The sequence below is a fragment of the Aquarana catesbeiana genome, linkage group LG04, assembly GCF_042186555.1.
Source record: "Aquarana catesbeiana isolate 2022-GZ linkage group LG04, ASM4218655v1, whole genome shotgun sequence".
NCBI classification, from domain to species: Eukaryota; Metazoa; Chordata; class Amphibia; order Anura; family Ranidae; genus Aquarana; species Aquarana catesbeiana.
In genome coordinates this window covers 310,615,328-310,632,998 of record NC_133327.1, presented here as the reverse complement: position 1 = coordinate 310,632,998, position 17,671 = coordinate 310,615,328, and the positions used below count along the sequence as shown (strand labels likewise).

At 41.8% G+C, this 17,671-nt stretch overlaps 1 protein-coding gene across 4 annotated transcripts in view; it reads left to right on the top strand.

The window, feature by feature from the left end:
- The window catches only part of SLC17A5 (solute carrier family 17 member 5), a 198,939-nt gene extending 181,662 nt beyond the window's left edge, over positions 1-17,277 (top strand). For 3 of the 4 annotated variants that reach the window (XM_073626804.1, XM_073626803.1, XM_073626805.1), the window contains exons 9-11: positions 6,372-6,519; positions 6,733-6,823; positions 12,535-17,277. In XM_073626804.1, coding sequence (XP_073482905.1) covers positions 6,372-6,519; positions 6,733-6,823; positions 12,535-12,672 — 377 coding nt within the window. In that variant the 3' untranslated portion in view covers positions 12,673-17,277. The remainder of the gene's footprint in view (positions 1-6,371; positions 6,520-6,732; positions 6,824-12,534) is intronic. The other variant, XR_012243890.1, reaches the window with a different exon arrangement.
- The last annotated feature ends 394 nt before the right edge of the window (positions 17,278-17,671 follow it).

Genomic DNA, 17,671 nt, shown 5'->3' with positions numbered 1-17,671 from the left:
TCTCATGCAATGTTCGTTTTCTTATGCAATTTGTCATTTCTCTTGCCTATTCATGTTTCTTACATTTCTCATGTTTCCCATGTTACTCACGCCTTACATGGTTCTCACGTGTTTTCTTGGTTCGCACGTTTTCCATGTTTCTTACGCTTCCCACGTTTTCCATGCCTCGCACATTTGTTCATGCTTACGTCTTCCCATGTTTCTCACGTCTTCCCATGTTTCTCACGTCTTCCCATGTTTCTCACGTCTTCCCATGTTTCTCACGTCTTCCCATGTTTCTCACGTCTTCCCATGTTTCTCACGTCTTCCCATGTTTCTCACGTCTTCCCATGTTTCTCACGTCTTCCCATGTTTCTCACGTCTTCCCATGTTTCTCACGTTTTCCCATATTCTCTTGTTTTCCCATGTTGCTTTCGGGTGTTTTCATGCAGTTTACAGTGTTTTCATGCAATTGTTACAATATTTTCATGCAATTTTTTACAGTGTTTCATGCAATTTTTACAGTGTTTTCATGCATTTACGGTTTCTCGTGCTATGTGTCACTTCTTATGCCTTTTCATGTTTCTTACATTTATCATGTTTTACTTTTCGTATGTTTTCACGTTTTTCCCTTGGTGCTCACGTTTGTTTCTCTCGTGTTTCCTTGATTCTCACGTTTTCCTTTTGATTCTCGTTTTCCCATGCTTTTCTCGTTTTCCATGCTTCTCTCGTTTCCCATGCTTCTCGTTTTCCCATGTTTCTCTCGTTTTCCAATGCTTCTCTCGTTTCCCATGCTTCTCTCGTTTTCCCATGCTTCTCTCGTTTTCCCATGCTTCTCTCGTTTTCCCATGCTTCTCTCGTTTTCCCATGCTTCTCTCGTTTCTCATGCTTCTCTCGTTTCCCAGGCTTCTCTCGTTTTCCCAGGCTTCTCTCGTTTTCCCAGGCTTCTCTCGTTTTCCCAGGCTTCTCTCGTTTTCTCAGGCTTCTCTTGTTTTCCCAGGCTTCTCTCGTTTTCCCAGGCTTCTCTCGTTTTCCCAGGCTTCTCTCGTTTTCCCAGGCTTCTCTCGCTTTCCATGCTTCCCTCGGTTTCCCATGTATTTCATGTTTATGTCATATGTCATGTCATATGTTTGTCACAGTTTTTCGTTCGCTGCATTTCTGTTAGCTAGTGCTCACATTCAGGGTCTGTCACGTCTACAGATCTGTACAGGCTGAGGTTTCGTTTTCAATTGATTGTTGTCCCACAATCTTCTCGCCTGTTTCCATACGTCATACGTGCACGTTCACCATTACACTTTTACTTTTACCCACCACGGTCTGTGGGTATCTTAGCCTTGAGTGTTCGTTTTTAAATTTCCTGTCCAGGCGCTGCAGGTTGCTCGGGCTCACTCACTGCATACAGTAGGGGGGTGTCATCATTAGGTTCACATTCTTGCGCTATTGGTCTTGCCATTCCTGCACCCACATCATCATTGTCAGGTACCAGGGGTATTATGTCTTGGGGCTGCTTGTATGTATGTTATTTGGTTGCTGTCAAACAGCTGGGTTGTTCATGTTCTACCACTGCAGATTACCCATCACGTCTATGGGTTGACAGATTGAGGTGATCGTTTTTAATTGGCTTGTTCGGTGGCAAGTCTCCTCATCTGTTCTTACGCTGTTTATGTATTTCATACAAACTCACGTCTCTTATGCAATTTACGTGTGTCATGCAATTTACGTGTGTCATGCAATTTACGTGTGTCATGCAATTTACGTGTGTCATGCAATTTACGTGTGTTATGCAATTTACGTGTGTTATGCAATTTACGTGTGTCATGTAATTTACGTGTGTCATGTAATTTACGTGTCTCATGCAGTCTACGTGTCTCATGCAGTCTACGTGTCTCATGCAGTCTACGTGTCTCATGCTATTTACGTGTTTTTTGCAATTTGTTGTTTCTATCATAATCTCACTCATGTTTCTCTCGTTCTTCTAGGTTTTCTCATGTTTTCCCAAGGTTACTCTTGTTCTCATGTTTCTCACGCTGTTCATCAATTCACGTTCTCGTGCTACCGGGGTTTTTTCATGTAGTTTGCGGTTTCTTGCAGCTTCGGTGCTTAGGCTGCTTACGGTTTGTAGCTCGCATAATACATGTGTTTCGTTCTTTCATGCAGCTACGCTCCCGACACAGGTTCTCAGCATGCTCACGTTCTTTCGTAGTTCATGTTGCTGTCCCAGTGGCATGTCACTTACGCGGAGTAGGTTACTCAGGGGACTGGGTTTTCCCTCTGGTATGCACACGACCTTTTATTTCCTAGTTACTTTTGGCTAGGATTGGTGGAAGCATGGAACTATGGTAAGTCAGCATGGCAGCTCCAGGAGCTTTTACAGGCTCAGGGGGTTAGTGGATTCCGAATTTTCTCAAGTCTCTAGGTCAGGATCAGTAGGCTTCCTACTTGGTTCGGTTTTTGGCCCTTTTATCACGTATCGGCATGGCATTGTCAGGGCGTTTCTGGTTGGGCTCAGCTTTTTCATGTTGTTGGAGACCCCGACAGACTTTCTTTATTTGCTGCGCGTTCTATTAGCAATCCTCAGGGTTCTTGAAGAGTAGCCCTCCTGCTGTGATCAGCGGACTTCTCACCATGGGTCAAATTTTTCCGTGTGGTATCTATCACATTCTCATGGTCTCCTTCATGTTGGGTACCAGCTAGGTGCTCAGGGCAGGCTTATACCGGGTTTGGGTCATAAGTGATAGGAGCAGGTTCGGTGTATTTGTGCCAGGGACCCCAGCCCGTTGGGTAGGTGGAGGTTGTCTTGTTTCTCTGGGTTTGGCCCAGAGCCATTTTTGAGATACCATAAGCGTTTGTTATTTGATAATTTATACGTAATTTTCAGTAGGCTATAATTTGGCATCATATTCATCCTACTGGTCATTTTTGCCCCCTTTCAGGCATACTGACCATTTGACCAGGGCACAACTCAGGTCTATGTTCTTGTTGCTCTTTGTTCCTTGTTACACTATCACAGATTGACTCCGAGTACAAGTGTAAGGCTGACCGCAGGTCAGCCTGTTATTGTAGGAGGAGTCAGGCTGCATAAAGCCTGCCCTCCTTCTTCTCCTTGCTTGTGGTCGTAGGATCTCGTGTCCCACCCACCCATTCCCTTTTTCTTTTCTATTTTTATTTTATTTCAATTCATACTTGGGTATGCCCCCTTTCAGGCATACTGACCATTTGACCAGGGCACAACTCAGGTCTATGTTCTTGTTGCTCTTTGTTCCTTGTTACACTATCACAGATTGACTCCGAGTACAATTAAAAAAAATTAAAAAAAATAGTAATAAAATAAATTTCCCCACAATTCACTATCGCTCAATTCTGCAAGTGTTCTAATTTACTATCGCTGTTTTCTAGCTGGTCTAAAGCCACTTTTGACGTAAAGGGACACTTTTTGGTTGCTATGGACAATCTCCAGTTTCCAGGCAGAAAGAACAGTGTATATCATGTAAAACTGCATGCAGGGCATGGGCCAGAGCACTGGGGACAAAAGGGATGTGAAATCATTTCATACAGTACTGTAATCTGTAAGATTACAGTACTGTATGTGTTATGATTTTGACATTTTTTTGAATTTGCCGCCAGGCTCCGCCCCCGTGCGTCGCGCCGCTCGCAGGGAACGGAGCCTGGCACGGAGAGGCTTCGGAGGAGGACGGAGCCCTCGGACACTGCGGGGGACATCGCAGGATCCCGGGGACAAGGTAAGTAACGCTGCCCCAGGATCCTGCAATGCGATCCCGAGTGTGGCTCGGGGTTACCGCTAATGGTACTGAATTTTAACCCCGAGCCACACTCGGGAATACCGCCAGGGAGGCTATGGGCCAGGTCTCGGCCTTATCAGTATGGTTTCAACGGCCACTTGCTTCGCATTCTTTGGTCTGAAACTTTATGCAGGGGGTGACGCGTCTTAATCCTCCAGTTAAGGCGCCCCTAAACCCCTGGGACTTGAACTTGGTTCTGTCTGTTTTACAGAAACAGCCTTTTGAACCAATACGTCCGATTCCTTTGGTCTTGCTGACAAGGAAGTTAATTTTTTCTGGTAGCCATCTCTTCTGCTGGAAGAGTATCAGAATTAGCAGCTCTTTTCTGTAAAGAGCCTTACTTGTTTATGTTTATGCACAAGGATAGAGTGGTACTGCGCCCTCATCCTATAGTTTTTTACCAAAGGCGGTTTCAGATTTTCATCTAAACCAAGACATTGTTCTGCCTTCCTTTTTTCCAGATCCCTGTTCTTCGGAAGAAAGGTCACTACATTCCTTTGGAAGTAGTAAGAGCAGTCAAGGCCTATCTGGAAGCAACTGCTCAAATTCGCAAAATGGATGTTTTGTTCGTGCTACCAGAGGGTCCCAATAGAGGACAGGCAGCGTCAAGATCTACCATTTCTAAATGGATTCGACAATTGATTATTCAAGCTTACGGTTTGAAACAGAAGATTACTCCGTTTCAGATCAAAGCACATTCCAGAGGAGCTATGGGTGCTTCTTGGACAGTGCATCACTGGGCCTCTATGGCCCAAATCTGCAAGACCGCAACCTGGTCTTCAGTTCATACATTCACCAGACTTTATCAGGTGGATGTGAGTAGGCATGAGGATATCCCATCAGTAATTACTGAGGCTCTGTGTCCCGTGATGTTCGAGAAAGAAAATAGGATTTTTTATAACCGCTTACCTGTAAAATCCTTTTCTTTCGATGGACATCACTGGACACAGAGGTCCCGCCCCTCTTCCAATACACTTATATTGCCTGGCTTGAAAACTGAGGTATCCCTGCAAGGGGAGGGATTATATAGGGGGTTGAACTTCCTGCTTAGGGTGTGACCAGTGTCCAATCGCCTATTGATACCTATATAACCCATCAGTAATTACTGAGGCTCTGTGTCCGATGATGTCCATCGAAAGAAAAGGATTTTACAGGTAAGCTGTTATAAAAAAAATCCTATTATTTGGGATTTTCAGTTTAATTCAATCTTAGCGCTGCTATTGTTTTCTTTTTTCTGTATTTGGTGTATCTCATTTCTAGCAGCAGCTGTCCCCTTTATTATTTTTAGATATAGCACGGTAGTTTACTTTTTTTGTTTACCTATAAAAATTTGCCTTGGGGCTAAGTTTAGACTTGCGCCTAAAGGGTTGTGCCTCTGAAAAGCGATACACGTTCAGATTGTGTTTGAGAGGCGATGAGTAGGTGATAGGATGTCTCCTTACCACCTATTTTTACTCCATAAATGCCATAACAATGCACCGCATCCACTTGCAATGCACGCGGTTGCTGGGTGTTTGTGGCGCATCTTTATTTGCTTAAAAGGGTTGCATTCAGCAGTAGTACTGCCCACAGAATGCAACAGTAGTGATCATTTTTGCTGAGGGCACGAAACAAAGCCTTGTAACCGTGACATGTGATCACCCTATTCGCTGCCTGTGCTAAAAACGCAGCTCAACTGCATGTTAACGACCCCCAGCCAAAAGCCTAAACAAGCCCTAAAAGAGACATTGACACTTTGACCTGCGTAAGCAGAAAGACAATGTCTCTGCTAAGGTACCCCTTCACACCCCCAATCTGCTTATACAAACCTTGTCTGCAACCAGAAGGAACGGGGACTCCCTCAATTGTGATGGTTCTTGTGTCTAGCATTCTCTGGAGTGAGGAGCTTCTGGAAGCCAAAGTCATCTCACACGCCACAAATACAAGGGAATTCTGAAAAAACTCGGGCGCATATTGACTTCTATACTCTGGGCCTCATCCCTCCGATAAGCCTTTGATTCAAATCCAGAGGTGGTGGAGGATTTGGCACCTAGATAAGTCTCACTTCTGTTGTTGAAATTCACAGCAAGTTGATTAGTGAAGTTACACATGTGGCACATTTTATTTTAAGAGACAGTGATCGAAGATGAATTGGTCCACTCTCAGAGAGTCTCACACAAGCACTTCAGTATATTTATGTGTTATTCTAGAGACTTTATTTATTGGTCTACATTTGTACTATATGTAAACGTTTTTGGTGTGCACATTAGTGCGGATATTGTGGTTGAATCTTTTTGTACTTTTACAACTTTTGCATGTGTATTTATGTATGCATTCAGTGCAAAGCAGCCCGATAAAATCAATGATAGGCCAAAATACTCTGTGTTCCAAGGAGTACAGAGATGCATGTGTATGGGGCAGATGCCACAAGCGTGGACCTTCTGAGTTTGGGACAGAAGTCCCAGTGTGCATGAGCCCTTAGGCTTCTGCCCACCTACGCCCTATTTTTTTTTTTTTTACAGTTTCTTCTTGGATAAGCTTTTTGGTTGTATTTACTGTATAGACATGCATTTATATGTGTATAACATATATATATTTGTTCTCGTTTCCCAGGAATGATTGGACCTGCAGGCTTTTTATTAGCAGCTGGTTACACTGGGTGTAATTACACTCTGGCAGTGGTATTCCTTACACTATCAACCACACTTGGGGGACTGAGTATTGCAGGATACAATATAAATCATTTGGATATTGCACCTTCGTAAGTATATGAAATTGATGTTATTGTAAGCATGTATTTCCTTTCGTAACTTGCTGCCGAGTATGAGTACTTTACAGAATATGGACAGCCATGGATGCTGCCTTGGCGTCTCTTGTATGGCTTGCACTATGATATATTAATTGGTAATTTATGCAGTTATGTAATATCTATTCAGCTGAATCTATTTGACCTAATGTATGTCCTGTGTTACAGATTTGCAGGACTGCTACTTGGAATCACAAACACATTTGCCACAATTCCTGGCATGGTTGGGCCAGTCGTTGCCAAAATTTTAACACATGAAGTAAGTGTCATTGGGAAATATTGTGTAGATAATAGGGGGGGGGGTTACCAAAGAGTGGTGCGACCATAATGCTTGCACCACTCTTTTAAACATGGAAAATGGAGCAGATCCCGCTCCTAATTAACAAAAGGGGCACAAGCCCCTTTGTTAATTCGGGGCAATCGGTTCTCTGTTCTGCTGTGTCTAAGACAGATTTAGCACCGCGTTTCTCAGGGTTCAACCCAGGCTTGGGTTGTTTTTTTGTTTTGTTTTTTGCAGTCCTCTGGATCAACTGTGGGTATAGGATTGTGTATTTTTTCCCTTATTCTGGTTGAACTAGATGGACTTATGTCTATCCTTTTTTTTTTTTTTTTTTTTTAACCAGACTAACTATGTAACAGAAGAGCCGTAGCTGCATGGTCTGATTTCCCTGTCTGCTTGTCCCCCTCTACTTCAGCTCAGAGTGGGAGGAAAGAGCAGGGTTATTGTCCCTGCGGGCTCTGCTTATATAGTGTAATTATTGCACAGGCATAGATGGTTGCAAGCTGACTGATAACCGCACACATCCCGTATGCCAGGACATACCTGGCAGGAATCTGCGCCAGTTTTCTATGTAGGAAAACTGCGACATGTCCGCCATAACGCCGCAGTCACAATAAAAATCGCTGATCTCCGCCATTACTAGTAAAAAAAAAAGATTAATAAAAATGCCATAAAACTATCCCCTATTTAGTAAACGCTATAACCTTTGTGCAAACCAATCAATAAACGCTTATTGCGATTTTTTTTTTTTTTACCAAAAATATGTAGAAGAATACGAGCGGCCTAAACTGAGGAAAAAAATGTTTTTTTATATATTTTTGGGGGATATTTATTATAGCAAAATGTAAAAAATAATGCGTTTTTTTTTCAAAATTGTCGCTCTTATTTTGTTTATAGCGCAAAAAATAAAAATTGTAGAGGCGATCAAATACCACCAAAAGAAAGCTCTATTTGTGGGAAAAAAAGGACGCCAATTTTGTTTGGGAGCCACGTCGCATGACCGCGCAATTGTCAGTTAAAGCGACGCCGTGCCGAATCGCAAAAAACGCTCTGGTCAGGAAGGGGGTAAAATCTTCCGGGGCTGAAGCGGATATTTATGGGTAAATCCTGCAAAAGAACCTAGCTCTGAATGAGTAAGGAATTTCTATTATTCTTTCTCTTCTTGAAAGTTAGCTCTTCATATGAAACAAACGGCCAATAGTGCATTCTAGCTTTAGCTGTCACTATAATAAGGAAATGACACTTGTTTAGACAGCTTATATAAAAGGGTGTCTTTATTCAGATGTGCCTAGAGAAGCCTGGGGATTTAAATACAGCCTGCTGACACATCGATGCAAGTTACAACAGACACTACATTACAGTATTGGAACAGACATCTCTGCTATGGCCAGTAGAGACTTCAGTCTTTTCCCAGAGCACATTTGTGAGATGTTCTACTGTTACTGTGTCATCTCTCTCGTTAAAAAAACACTTTGGCCAAATCCAGTTAAAAAAAAAAAAAACTATGCAGCATATAAACAATATTTACAGGCAATCATCTGTTTTAATCAGGGTTGGAGGACTTTGCAGGATCTTGTATATAGACTATTTATAATGCAATTCTAATAGAATATATATATATATATATATATATATAATCTCACAAAAGTACACCCCTCACATTTTTGTAAATATTTTATTATATCTTTTCATGTGACGACACTGAGGAAATTACACTTTGCTACAATGTAAAGTAGTGAGTGTACAGCTTGTATAACAGTGTAAATTTGCTGTCCCCTCAAAATAACTCAACACACATCCATTAATGTCTAAACCGCTGGCAACAAAAGGGAGTACACCCCTAAGTGAAAATGTCCAAATTGGGCCCAAAGTCTCAATATTTTGTATGGCCAACATTATTTTCCAGCACTGCCTTAACCCTCTTGGGCATGGAGTTCACCAGAGCTTCACAGGTTGCCACTGGGGTCCTCTTCCACTCCTCCATGATGACATCACGGAGCTGGTGGATGTTAAAGACCTTGCGCTCCTCCACCTTCTGTTTGAGAATGCCCCACAGATGCTCAATAGGGTTTAGGTCTGGAAGCATGCTTGGCCAGTCCATCACCTTTACCCTCCGCATCTTTAGCAGGACAGTGGTCGTCTTGGAGGTGTGTTTGGGGTCATTAACATGTTGGAATACTGCCCTGCGGCCCAGTCTCCAAAGGGAGGGGATCATACTCTGCTTCAGTATGTCACAGTACATTTTGGCATTCATGGTTCCCTCAATGAACTGTAGCTCCCCAGTACCGGCAACACTAATGCAGCCCCAGACCATGACACTCCCACCACCATGCTTGACTGCAGGCAAGACACACTTGTCTTTGTACTCCTCACCTGGTTGCTGCCACACACGATTGACACATCTGAACCAAATAAGTTATCTTGGTCTCATCAGACCACAGGACACGGTTCCAGTAATTCACATCCTTAGTCTGTCTGTCTTCAGCAAACTGTTTTGCGGGCTTTCTTCTACATCATCTTTAGAAGAGGCTTCCTTCTGGGACAATAGCCATGCAGACCAAATTGATGCGGCGTATGGTCTGAGTGCTGACCTTCAACCTGGCAGCACTCATACGTCTATTTCCCAAAGACAACCTCTGGATATGACGATGAGCACGTGCAAGCAACTTCTTTTATTCAACCATGGCGAGGCCTGTTCTGAGTGGAACCCGTCCTTTTAAACCGCTGTATGTTCTTGGCCACCATGCTGCAGCTCAGTTTTAGGGTCTTGGCAATCTTCTTATAGCCTAGGCCGTCTTTATGTAGAGCAACAATTCTTTTTTCAGATCCTCAGAGAGTTCTTTGCCATGAGGTGCCATGTTGAACTTCCAGTGACCAGTATGAGAGAATGAGAGCGATAACACCAAATTTAACACACCTGCTCCCCATTTACACCTGAGACCTTGTAACACTGAGTCACATGACACCAGGGAGGGAAAATGGCTAATTGGGCCCAATTTGGAAATTTTCACTTAGGGGTGTACTCACTTTTGTTGCCAGCAGTTTAGACATTAATGGCTGTGTAAGTTATTTTGAGGGGACAGCAAATTTACACCGTTATACAAGCTGTACACTCACTACTTTACATTGTAGCAAAGTGTCAGTGTTGTCACTCCTGTACTAAAATTGCTTACTCTAATGTCACTACACACTGCACATTCTCAAGGAATATTTAGCATCATCTAGGCATTACTTCCCCAGCCTCCTCGTACTATCACTTTTACTGAATTTCATTTCTTTCACTAATGGGTCTCAGCATTACTAGGCCATCTATGCAAATGTATTCTACCTAGGAATGCCCAGACTGACATCCACCTCTCAAGGAATATTTGAATAACACCTCCCAAGCACCAGTCCACTGCCTTTATCAGGGCTAAGGGCTCTTGAGGAGTACTGAGGTAGGGTGCTGTGATATTTTCAGGAAGCTGGTAGAGCTGGTCCCTCTCCATCAGCCATGGTACATACATCTGCCTGTATTGCATAGAAAAGCAGAGATGTATTGAAAAAGGAACCAGTGAAGGCAAAATATAAGCAGATTAAACTTCAGAGGTACCGTATATACTCTAGTATAAGCCGAGTTTTTCAGCACATTTTTTGTGCTGAAAGTGCCCCCCTCAACTTATACTCGAGTCAAGCACTTTTCTGCAGCAAGAAATGTCATTTTCTGAACCGATTTTGAGGCCCCATATGTCGGGGCCACTTGGTGCTAGAAACCCCAAATTTGGTGTGCAAACCCAGTGGACCTAGTACCATAACATATCCAAAGCTGGTGTTCCTAGCACTAAGTGGCCCCGAGATATGGGGCCCCAAAATCTGTTCGGAAAATGTCATTCTCTGCTGCAGAAAAGTGCTTGACATTTTCTGAACCGATTTTTGGGGCCCTGTATCTTGGGGCCACTTGGTGCTAGGAACCCCAGCTTGTACACCAAATTTGGTGTTCCTAGCACTAAGTGGCCCCGAGATACGAGGCCCCAAAGTCGGTCAACTGTGTCCATCTGCAGCAATGTCATTTCGGGACCCTTTGGGTCCAGAGACCCCAAATTTTGGCTGCAGCTCGGGGGCATCTAGGAACCCTTAACTACCGAGTTTGAAGTTCGGGGGACCTATGGCTGCAAATGGGCACAGTGAGGCTGCAAATGGGCATTGTTGACCCTCTTTTCCACTTACAGTAGCTGCGCATTTCTCACCCTAGGCTTATACTCGAGTCAATAAGTTTTCCCAGTTTTTTGTGATAAAATTAGGTGCCTCGGCTTATATTCGGGTCGACCTATACTCGAGTATATACGGCAAGTATCTCTAGGTTGTATAATAAGATCAAATCTTCAATACATGTACAGTTGCACTTTGGAATAAACGCTCTATAGCTTCTTATACTATATCGGACTATATTGAGACTATAAATATCATTCCACGCCACTCCTTTCATAATAAATTATCTTTAGATAGCAACTGACATTTTATGTCTGCATAATCACAAATAAATGTATAATTAAAAAACACAAACAGTGCTCAAATTAAAACCTATTCTCTTATATATTATACAAGCAGCTTTACAGTTCCTTTCTGGAGCCTGCAGTTAGTGCCAAAACAAGTGAATAGCTGGATAGCCTGTTTAAAGCACATATGCCACACAAAAAGGTGGCATGACATACATGTACAGTTCTATTACCCATGTTTTTACTTCTAATAGAAGATCTATAAATGATCTGCAAATCCCAATAGCTTCTACATGTATATAATCCACCAGGTGCTAAAAAGGTGTAACCACATGTTATCACTAGAGATTCTGGATGAACCCTCTGCACACTGCTATACACCCTTTCTAGCAAACTTTGTAAAAAAAAAAAAAAAAAAAAACAGGACGTTTGGTTCACATATATGGTAATACATGTTTAAGCTATTGGGATTTGAGAACAGGTGTATCTTTCTATTTCATTGAAGGTCAGTGGCCAGACCTGAACCTTGTAGCTCTCCTACAACTTGTGTCTATCTGCCCCATATTGGCCCCTAATCAAATGGAGCATTTGGATTTTGCAAAAAATGGACTGGCCTTTGAGGGATTACTTTACCAGCCTCAATATGTATTGCGATGTAGGTGAACCAAAAATCCTCTTCTTTTTTTTTTTTTTTTTTGCAAAGTTTGCATGAAAGGGTATATATCAGTGTGCACCTGATGGATTATATGCATGTAGATCTGTTGGGATATGAGCACAGTTATATCTCATTTCTATTGCACGGACTATAGCAATGCTGTCCTGCATTTATGCCCTTTTATGCAAATACCGCATATGGTGAGAGGAAGGAGTGCTGGGAAATGTAGTCTCAGCATCTCTACATGCATTACGTAGGAGGTAACGTGCAATGCAGCATCATCCCTTCTGCAAACACGATACAGGACATGAAAGGGGCCAAAAACCATAGCGTGATGTGGTTATTTACATTTCCAAACCTACTCTATACAACTGAAGAAATGCAACCTACTACCAATAGTCTATCAACACATTGAAAAAGTTGTGGCAGGTCGCCTTGACCCATTTGGTTTTTGTGATTTAAAGCTGCTTGAAATTGCCTGTAACCTGTTGTGTGGGCGTGTGTTGTCAGCATTAGTAGTATTATTTGAATGTAATCACTCATTTCCCTTTCTTCTACAGAACACTGTGGAACAGTGGCAGCTCGTCTTCTACATTGCTGCTGCCATTGATCTATTTGGAGCCGTGTTCTTTGCAGCATTTGCCAGCGGTACGGTACAAGATTGGGCTGTGAGGACTAATAAAGCCCAGGGAAGCTGAAAACAAGCACTGACACTTTACATACACAAGATGCCTTGAAATGTCATTCATATAGACATTAGTACTTTATTTTCAAAATTTGTATTACATTTGAAATTCAGGATGCAACCTTATGGAGTTAAAGGGAAGGTATAGTGTATTTTCAGTGAGCTCATGTTTTACCTTTCAGTGACACTAAAATCTGAATCTCTGGTTTAAAAAAAAAAAAAAAAAAGTATATCCTGTTCAAGTATGTATTCTTAATTCCAAAAGCTACTTGCTGTTGCTCTGTCTCTTCCAAATGCCTTTTGTTTGCTGCTGTGACCTGACTTCCTGGCCATGTTCCCACTGTAAGTAAGAGCATAGCCACCCTCTCTGTCCCAAGATGGACTAGGGACCTTGAACTATATGATTTATAGTGTGCATAGCGCAGTGCACATGTCCGCAACTAATGTGCACTGCTCCTTTCAAACATACGGAAGTTAAGGAGGGAAAAGGAGTGGTTTAGGAGCTCATGGAGAAAGTTACAAGGAGACAGAAAAACCACAGTATGAAACTATTTCATGAAAAATAGATTACATGAATGTTTATGGATTCTTTTTGAAAAATAAGGATATGTTTTAGTGTCACTTTAAAGTAATTTTTCATTATGACTTTGGTGTTGCTTTTGTATATTCAGGTTACTGGATTACATGTAGAGACCTGTAATAGATTTTATAATTTTTGAGATAAGATGTTGGCCCCCTAGAAAATGCATTTTCAATGAGTGCATTGGCTCGTATATTTTGCTTTATGAGAAGGAGCAGTAAAGCGAAACCATTATATAGCACTGCAAAGCAGGACCTGTATATGTCATAAGCAAATATGGCTGTCTCATGTACATATAATTATATAATGTAAAGAAACATAAATCTTAAAGTAGAACTATAGGCAGAACTTTTTTTTTCTATTTTGGATATATTTGTGGAGGTTTCCCTTCACTTCCTGTCCTATAGCCACACAGGAAGTGAAAGGAAATCCCTGCACATTAAGGGAATTCACTGGCCCCCCCCAGGTCACCGGAACTAGTGTCCCCAGTGGAAGATTTCCCCTCTCTTTCTGTTCTGGGGACAACCCAAAATGTGGGATTTTCTTTTACTGTCACTGATAATGGTAAACAGGACAAATAGAAGGTGAATCTCCTTAATGGGGACACAGACATTAATAAAAACTGACAGGTGTTCTAATCACTCTCCACTCTATCAAAAAAAAAAAAAAAAACGTTTTGCCTTTAGTTACTCTTTTCACAATGTAGATTGATTCATAATTACCAGTCAATGATAATCAGAATCTACATGTTTATCTAGGAAAACCTTGAAATTACTATACATTCCCTTTAATAAATCTACGTGCAATGCAACTGTCTCAGGAAGACCAGGTTTCAGTGAAAGGTGTGGAAACACTTATGATAAGGGAATATGTGTTATTTCTGTTGGACTTCAGCATTCCGCTCTAGTGTTTTGTGACCTCCTCAGCATTTTCATTTATATTTATGTGTACAGGAAGTTAATGTGCAGTTTCCTGTTACAAAGCACAGCAGTTCCAAATATGCCATGCTTGCTTATTGTGATTTGTAAAGGATCACTGTTTTATTTTTAAAAAATAACAAACATATCATACTTACCTCCACTGTGCAGCTCATTTTGCACAGAGTGGCCCCAAACATCCTCTTCTGGGGTCCCCCGGTGGCTCTCGCAGCTCCTCCCCACATCAGATAATCCCCTAGGAGAAGCACTCTCCCGAGGGAGTTGCCTTGCGGGCACGCTCCCGAGCCCAGCATTTACATCCACAGACACGAATGCTGGACTCGGCCCCGCCACCCGGAGCTCGCGTCATTGGATTTGATTGACAGCAGCGGGAGCCAATGGCTGTGCTGCTATCAATCTAGCCAATCAAGAGCCAGGACCCCATGGAGAAGGGAAAGCGCATCCCCGTCGAGGAGATTAAGGGGCTCAGGTAAGTGAAACGGGGGCCGGTGACTGCCAGGTGTTTTTTCACCTTAATGCATAGGATGCATTAAGGTGAAAAAACACAAGGGTTTACAACCCCTTTAAGTGCCTTTAGAGACTTTTTTTCATAGTGCAATCCATCCAGTATGACTGACTTCTAGAATTATTCATTATAATGTGGAGTAAAGGGAATGTGTTATCTGTAGTTGTGTAGTTAAAGTCCATGACCATCTATAAAAAGCAACCTGATATCACAACAGTTCATGTGCTGAAACTTTATTTATAATCTGCACACATTTGTGGACATTGTTGTGTGTCAATAAAAGCAACCATGACAAACTATGGCTAAAACAGGATTTTATCTTTTTCACATGCTGTATAATTGTGTGCGACTAAAAGTTATTGGCAAAGTAAGGAGGAAATGCACACATTGGTTTACATCCATATATTTATATGCTAGCTAGCATTGCAAATATTTTTATATGGTTTTCTTTCAGGACATAATATCAGATATCATTTTTTTTTTCCTTACAGACTATATGTACATTACTTGAAACGCACTTTTTTAATCATACATACAACAGACGATGACGGTTATGGGAAAATACCCTGTTAGGCATATGAAGTACCTCTAAAATAACAGACCCTCCTTTTGGGTTGTGTTCAGTCTTGGTGAAGATGTCAAATTTATTTGGTGCTTTATTTGCAAACAAAATGGGGAAAAAATACCTCTCATCCTGGTCTGGCATGTTTTCCTAGGTGAGGGGGACATCACTGTTTTTTTTCCTGGGATACTTAGAAGGCTGAGGAACCCAAATACTGTGTACATGCACTTCTATGATGGGCAGATGTTGCATTCCCAGCCTTTCTAGAAACATACCTAACGACATCACCCTTGCCTAGGCGAGCATATGCTGAAAGCCAGGTGTAAAGTTTTTGTTTTTGTTTTTAGCTTTAAATGTGTCTTTTTTTTTTTTTTTTTTTTTTCTATTTAGGAGGTGGAGGCTAGCTGTAACCATATATTCAACAGAATTCAGTAAATCCCTACCAACACTTTTCTAGCTCAATAGCTCTTTAAAATGGCCTGCACCAGATTAAAATCCTTTTCTGTAACTTTACTGAGGCATGGCAGATTCCGGTAGCTCCTTATGTCACTTTTACAAAGTTGTGCTATTAATGTATCAAATTCAAACATAATTGCCTCCAGTTTGTAAATAATAAAAAACGAAGGTGTTCACAGACTGGCAGAGTGCCTGTCCCTGTACACATTACATGCCGTCGCTACCCCCTCCCTGTTACTGAATAATAAGTTCACCTTTCATAACATGTTACACCCATAGTTGGGATGTAACATGTTACTAACAGACCAGCCTCCTCTCACCCCTAAGCCCCTGTTGTGACAGGGTGCCTGGGATCTTCTCCCCCACCCACTGTCACAATTTTAAAATTGTTCTGTGAATGGGAGAACTACAACTGTCATTGCGGCTGACAGCTTGTAGTTCTTAGTAAACTACCAGGGCGCTGATGGGCGCTCTAGGTAGTTCATTAAATCATCCTGCCATTCAGTAACTGCCTGCCCATTCAATGTATGGGTAGACAACGACACAGACAGTCTGCAGGAACCTGATATGGTGCACTTATATGTTTAGGACTCTTTCAGCTTCACATCAGACAGCCAGTAATGCTACAGTAGACAGAGCCTGACAGGGAAGCCGAGACACTAGATCCCCATCACAGCTCTTCACTCCTTGTAATTGATGGCAGGCAATGGGTGGATTATGTAGCCAATAGTAGGCTGTTTATTGGCTAAGAATCCACCCACTGATTGCTGTAAATCACAGGATGAGCAGACCTTATGGGGAACTAGTGTTCCTGAGTCCCCATTCCACCCCTCCAGATACAAAACTCCCTGCCTCTGCACTCTACGCGTGACAGCTGCAGCAGTGGGAAGAAAGTGCAGTTGCCCATGGCCTGGAGTGTCCGTATGGACACTCCAGTCCCAATGCCCCTCCGCACATAGTGTATGCCACCTCGGATTCGTCCACCAGTCTACAACAGGCACATGAATGTGTCGCTCCCACTGACATTTGTTGTGTGAAGGCACGTCGGAAGAATGTCTTAGTATTTGTTGGCTTATAGCAATTAATCATATAAATATAATCTTTGGTAACATACACTAATACCATAACATGGAACAAAATATAATGCACCAGTAAAAATTTAGCATTTTGTGCAATGTGTTTAAAAATACAATATGCTATTTTTATTGTAGGAGTGAACCAAAGTGTACATTTTACTGTGTGTCAAATGACATTTATCTGCATAATACCTTTCTGACTAAACTAATACTAAATACTTACTGTGGGCTTGCGCCTTGTTCAGTGGAGTAATATGGGCAAGTGCTAAATTATCTATAGATTGATTATTGTACCCAAGCCATAGTCTGCAATTCTGCCACAAGGTGGCAGTGTAATCATACAGTAGATTAGTGTACCTTTCTGTTATGCTCCATAATGGTGTAATTGTGGTCACGAAAAATCTCCAGATTCATTTTGTACAGTTGCAAATTGTTTTTGTTTGAATGTTTGCAGAAAGATGCAGAATGACACTAAAATGTAATAAACATTTCTAAGATAAATGGTTGACTCATTTTTAATGGGGTTTTAAAAGAATTTGAAAATAATTGGAACCAATCGCTAAGAAACCTGGCAAAAAAGACAGTGATTTAATAATAATGTATAGTGTAGTATTTCTACACATTACCACAAGGTTTCTTACAGCAGTAATGCTGGGTACACAATGTGTGTGTTTTTTTTGTTTTTCAAGCAGTGGTCTAAAAGAAAAAAAAAAACTCAATATTATGCATCCACACAAGCAAAGTGGACACGTGAATCCTCCCTGCTGTGCTATTATATTCTGACAGCGAGTACTTCAAGCCAGAATAACACTAATCGGCACTGTAGTCGATTGGCTGCAAGCTGCTGATCAAAGAAGGTTTTTTTATCAGGACCTCTCCGCAGGACCTGTCAATA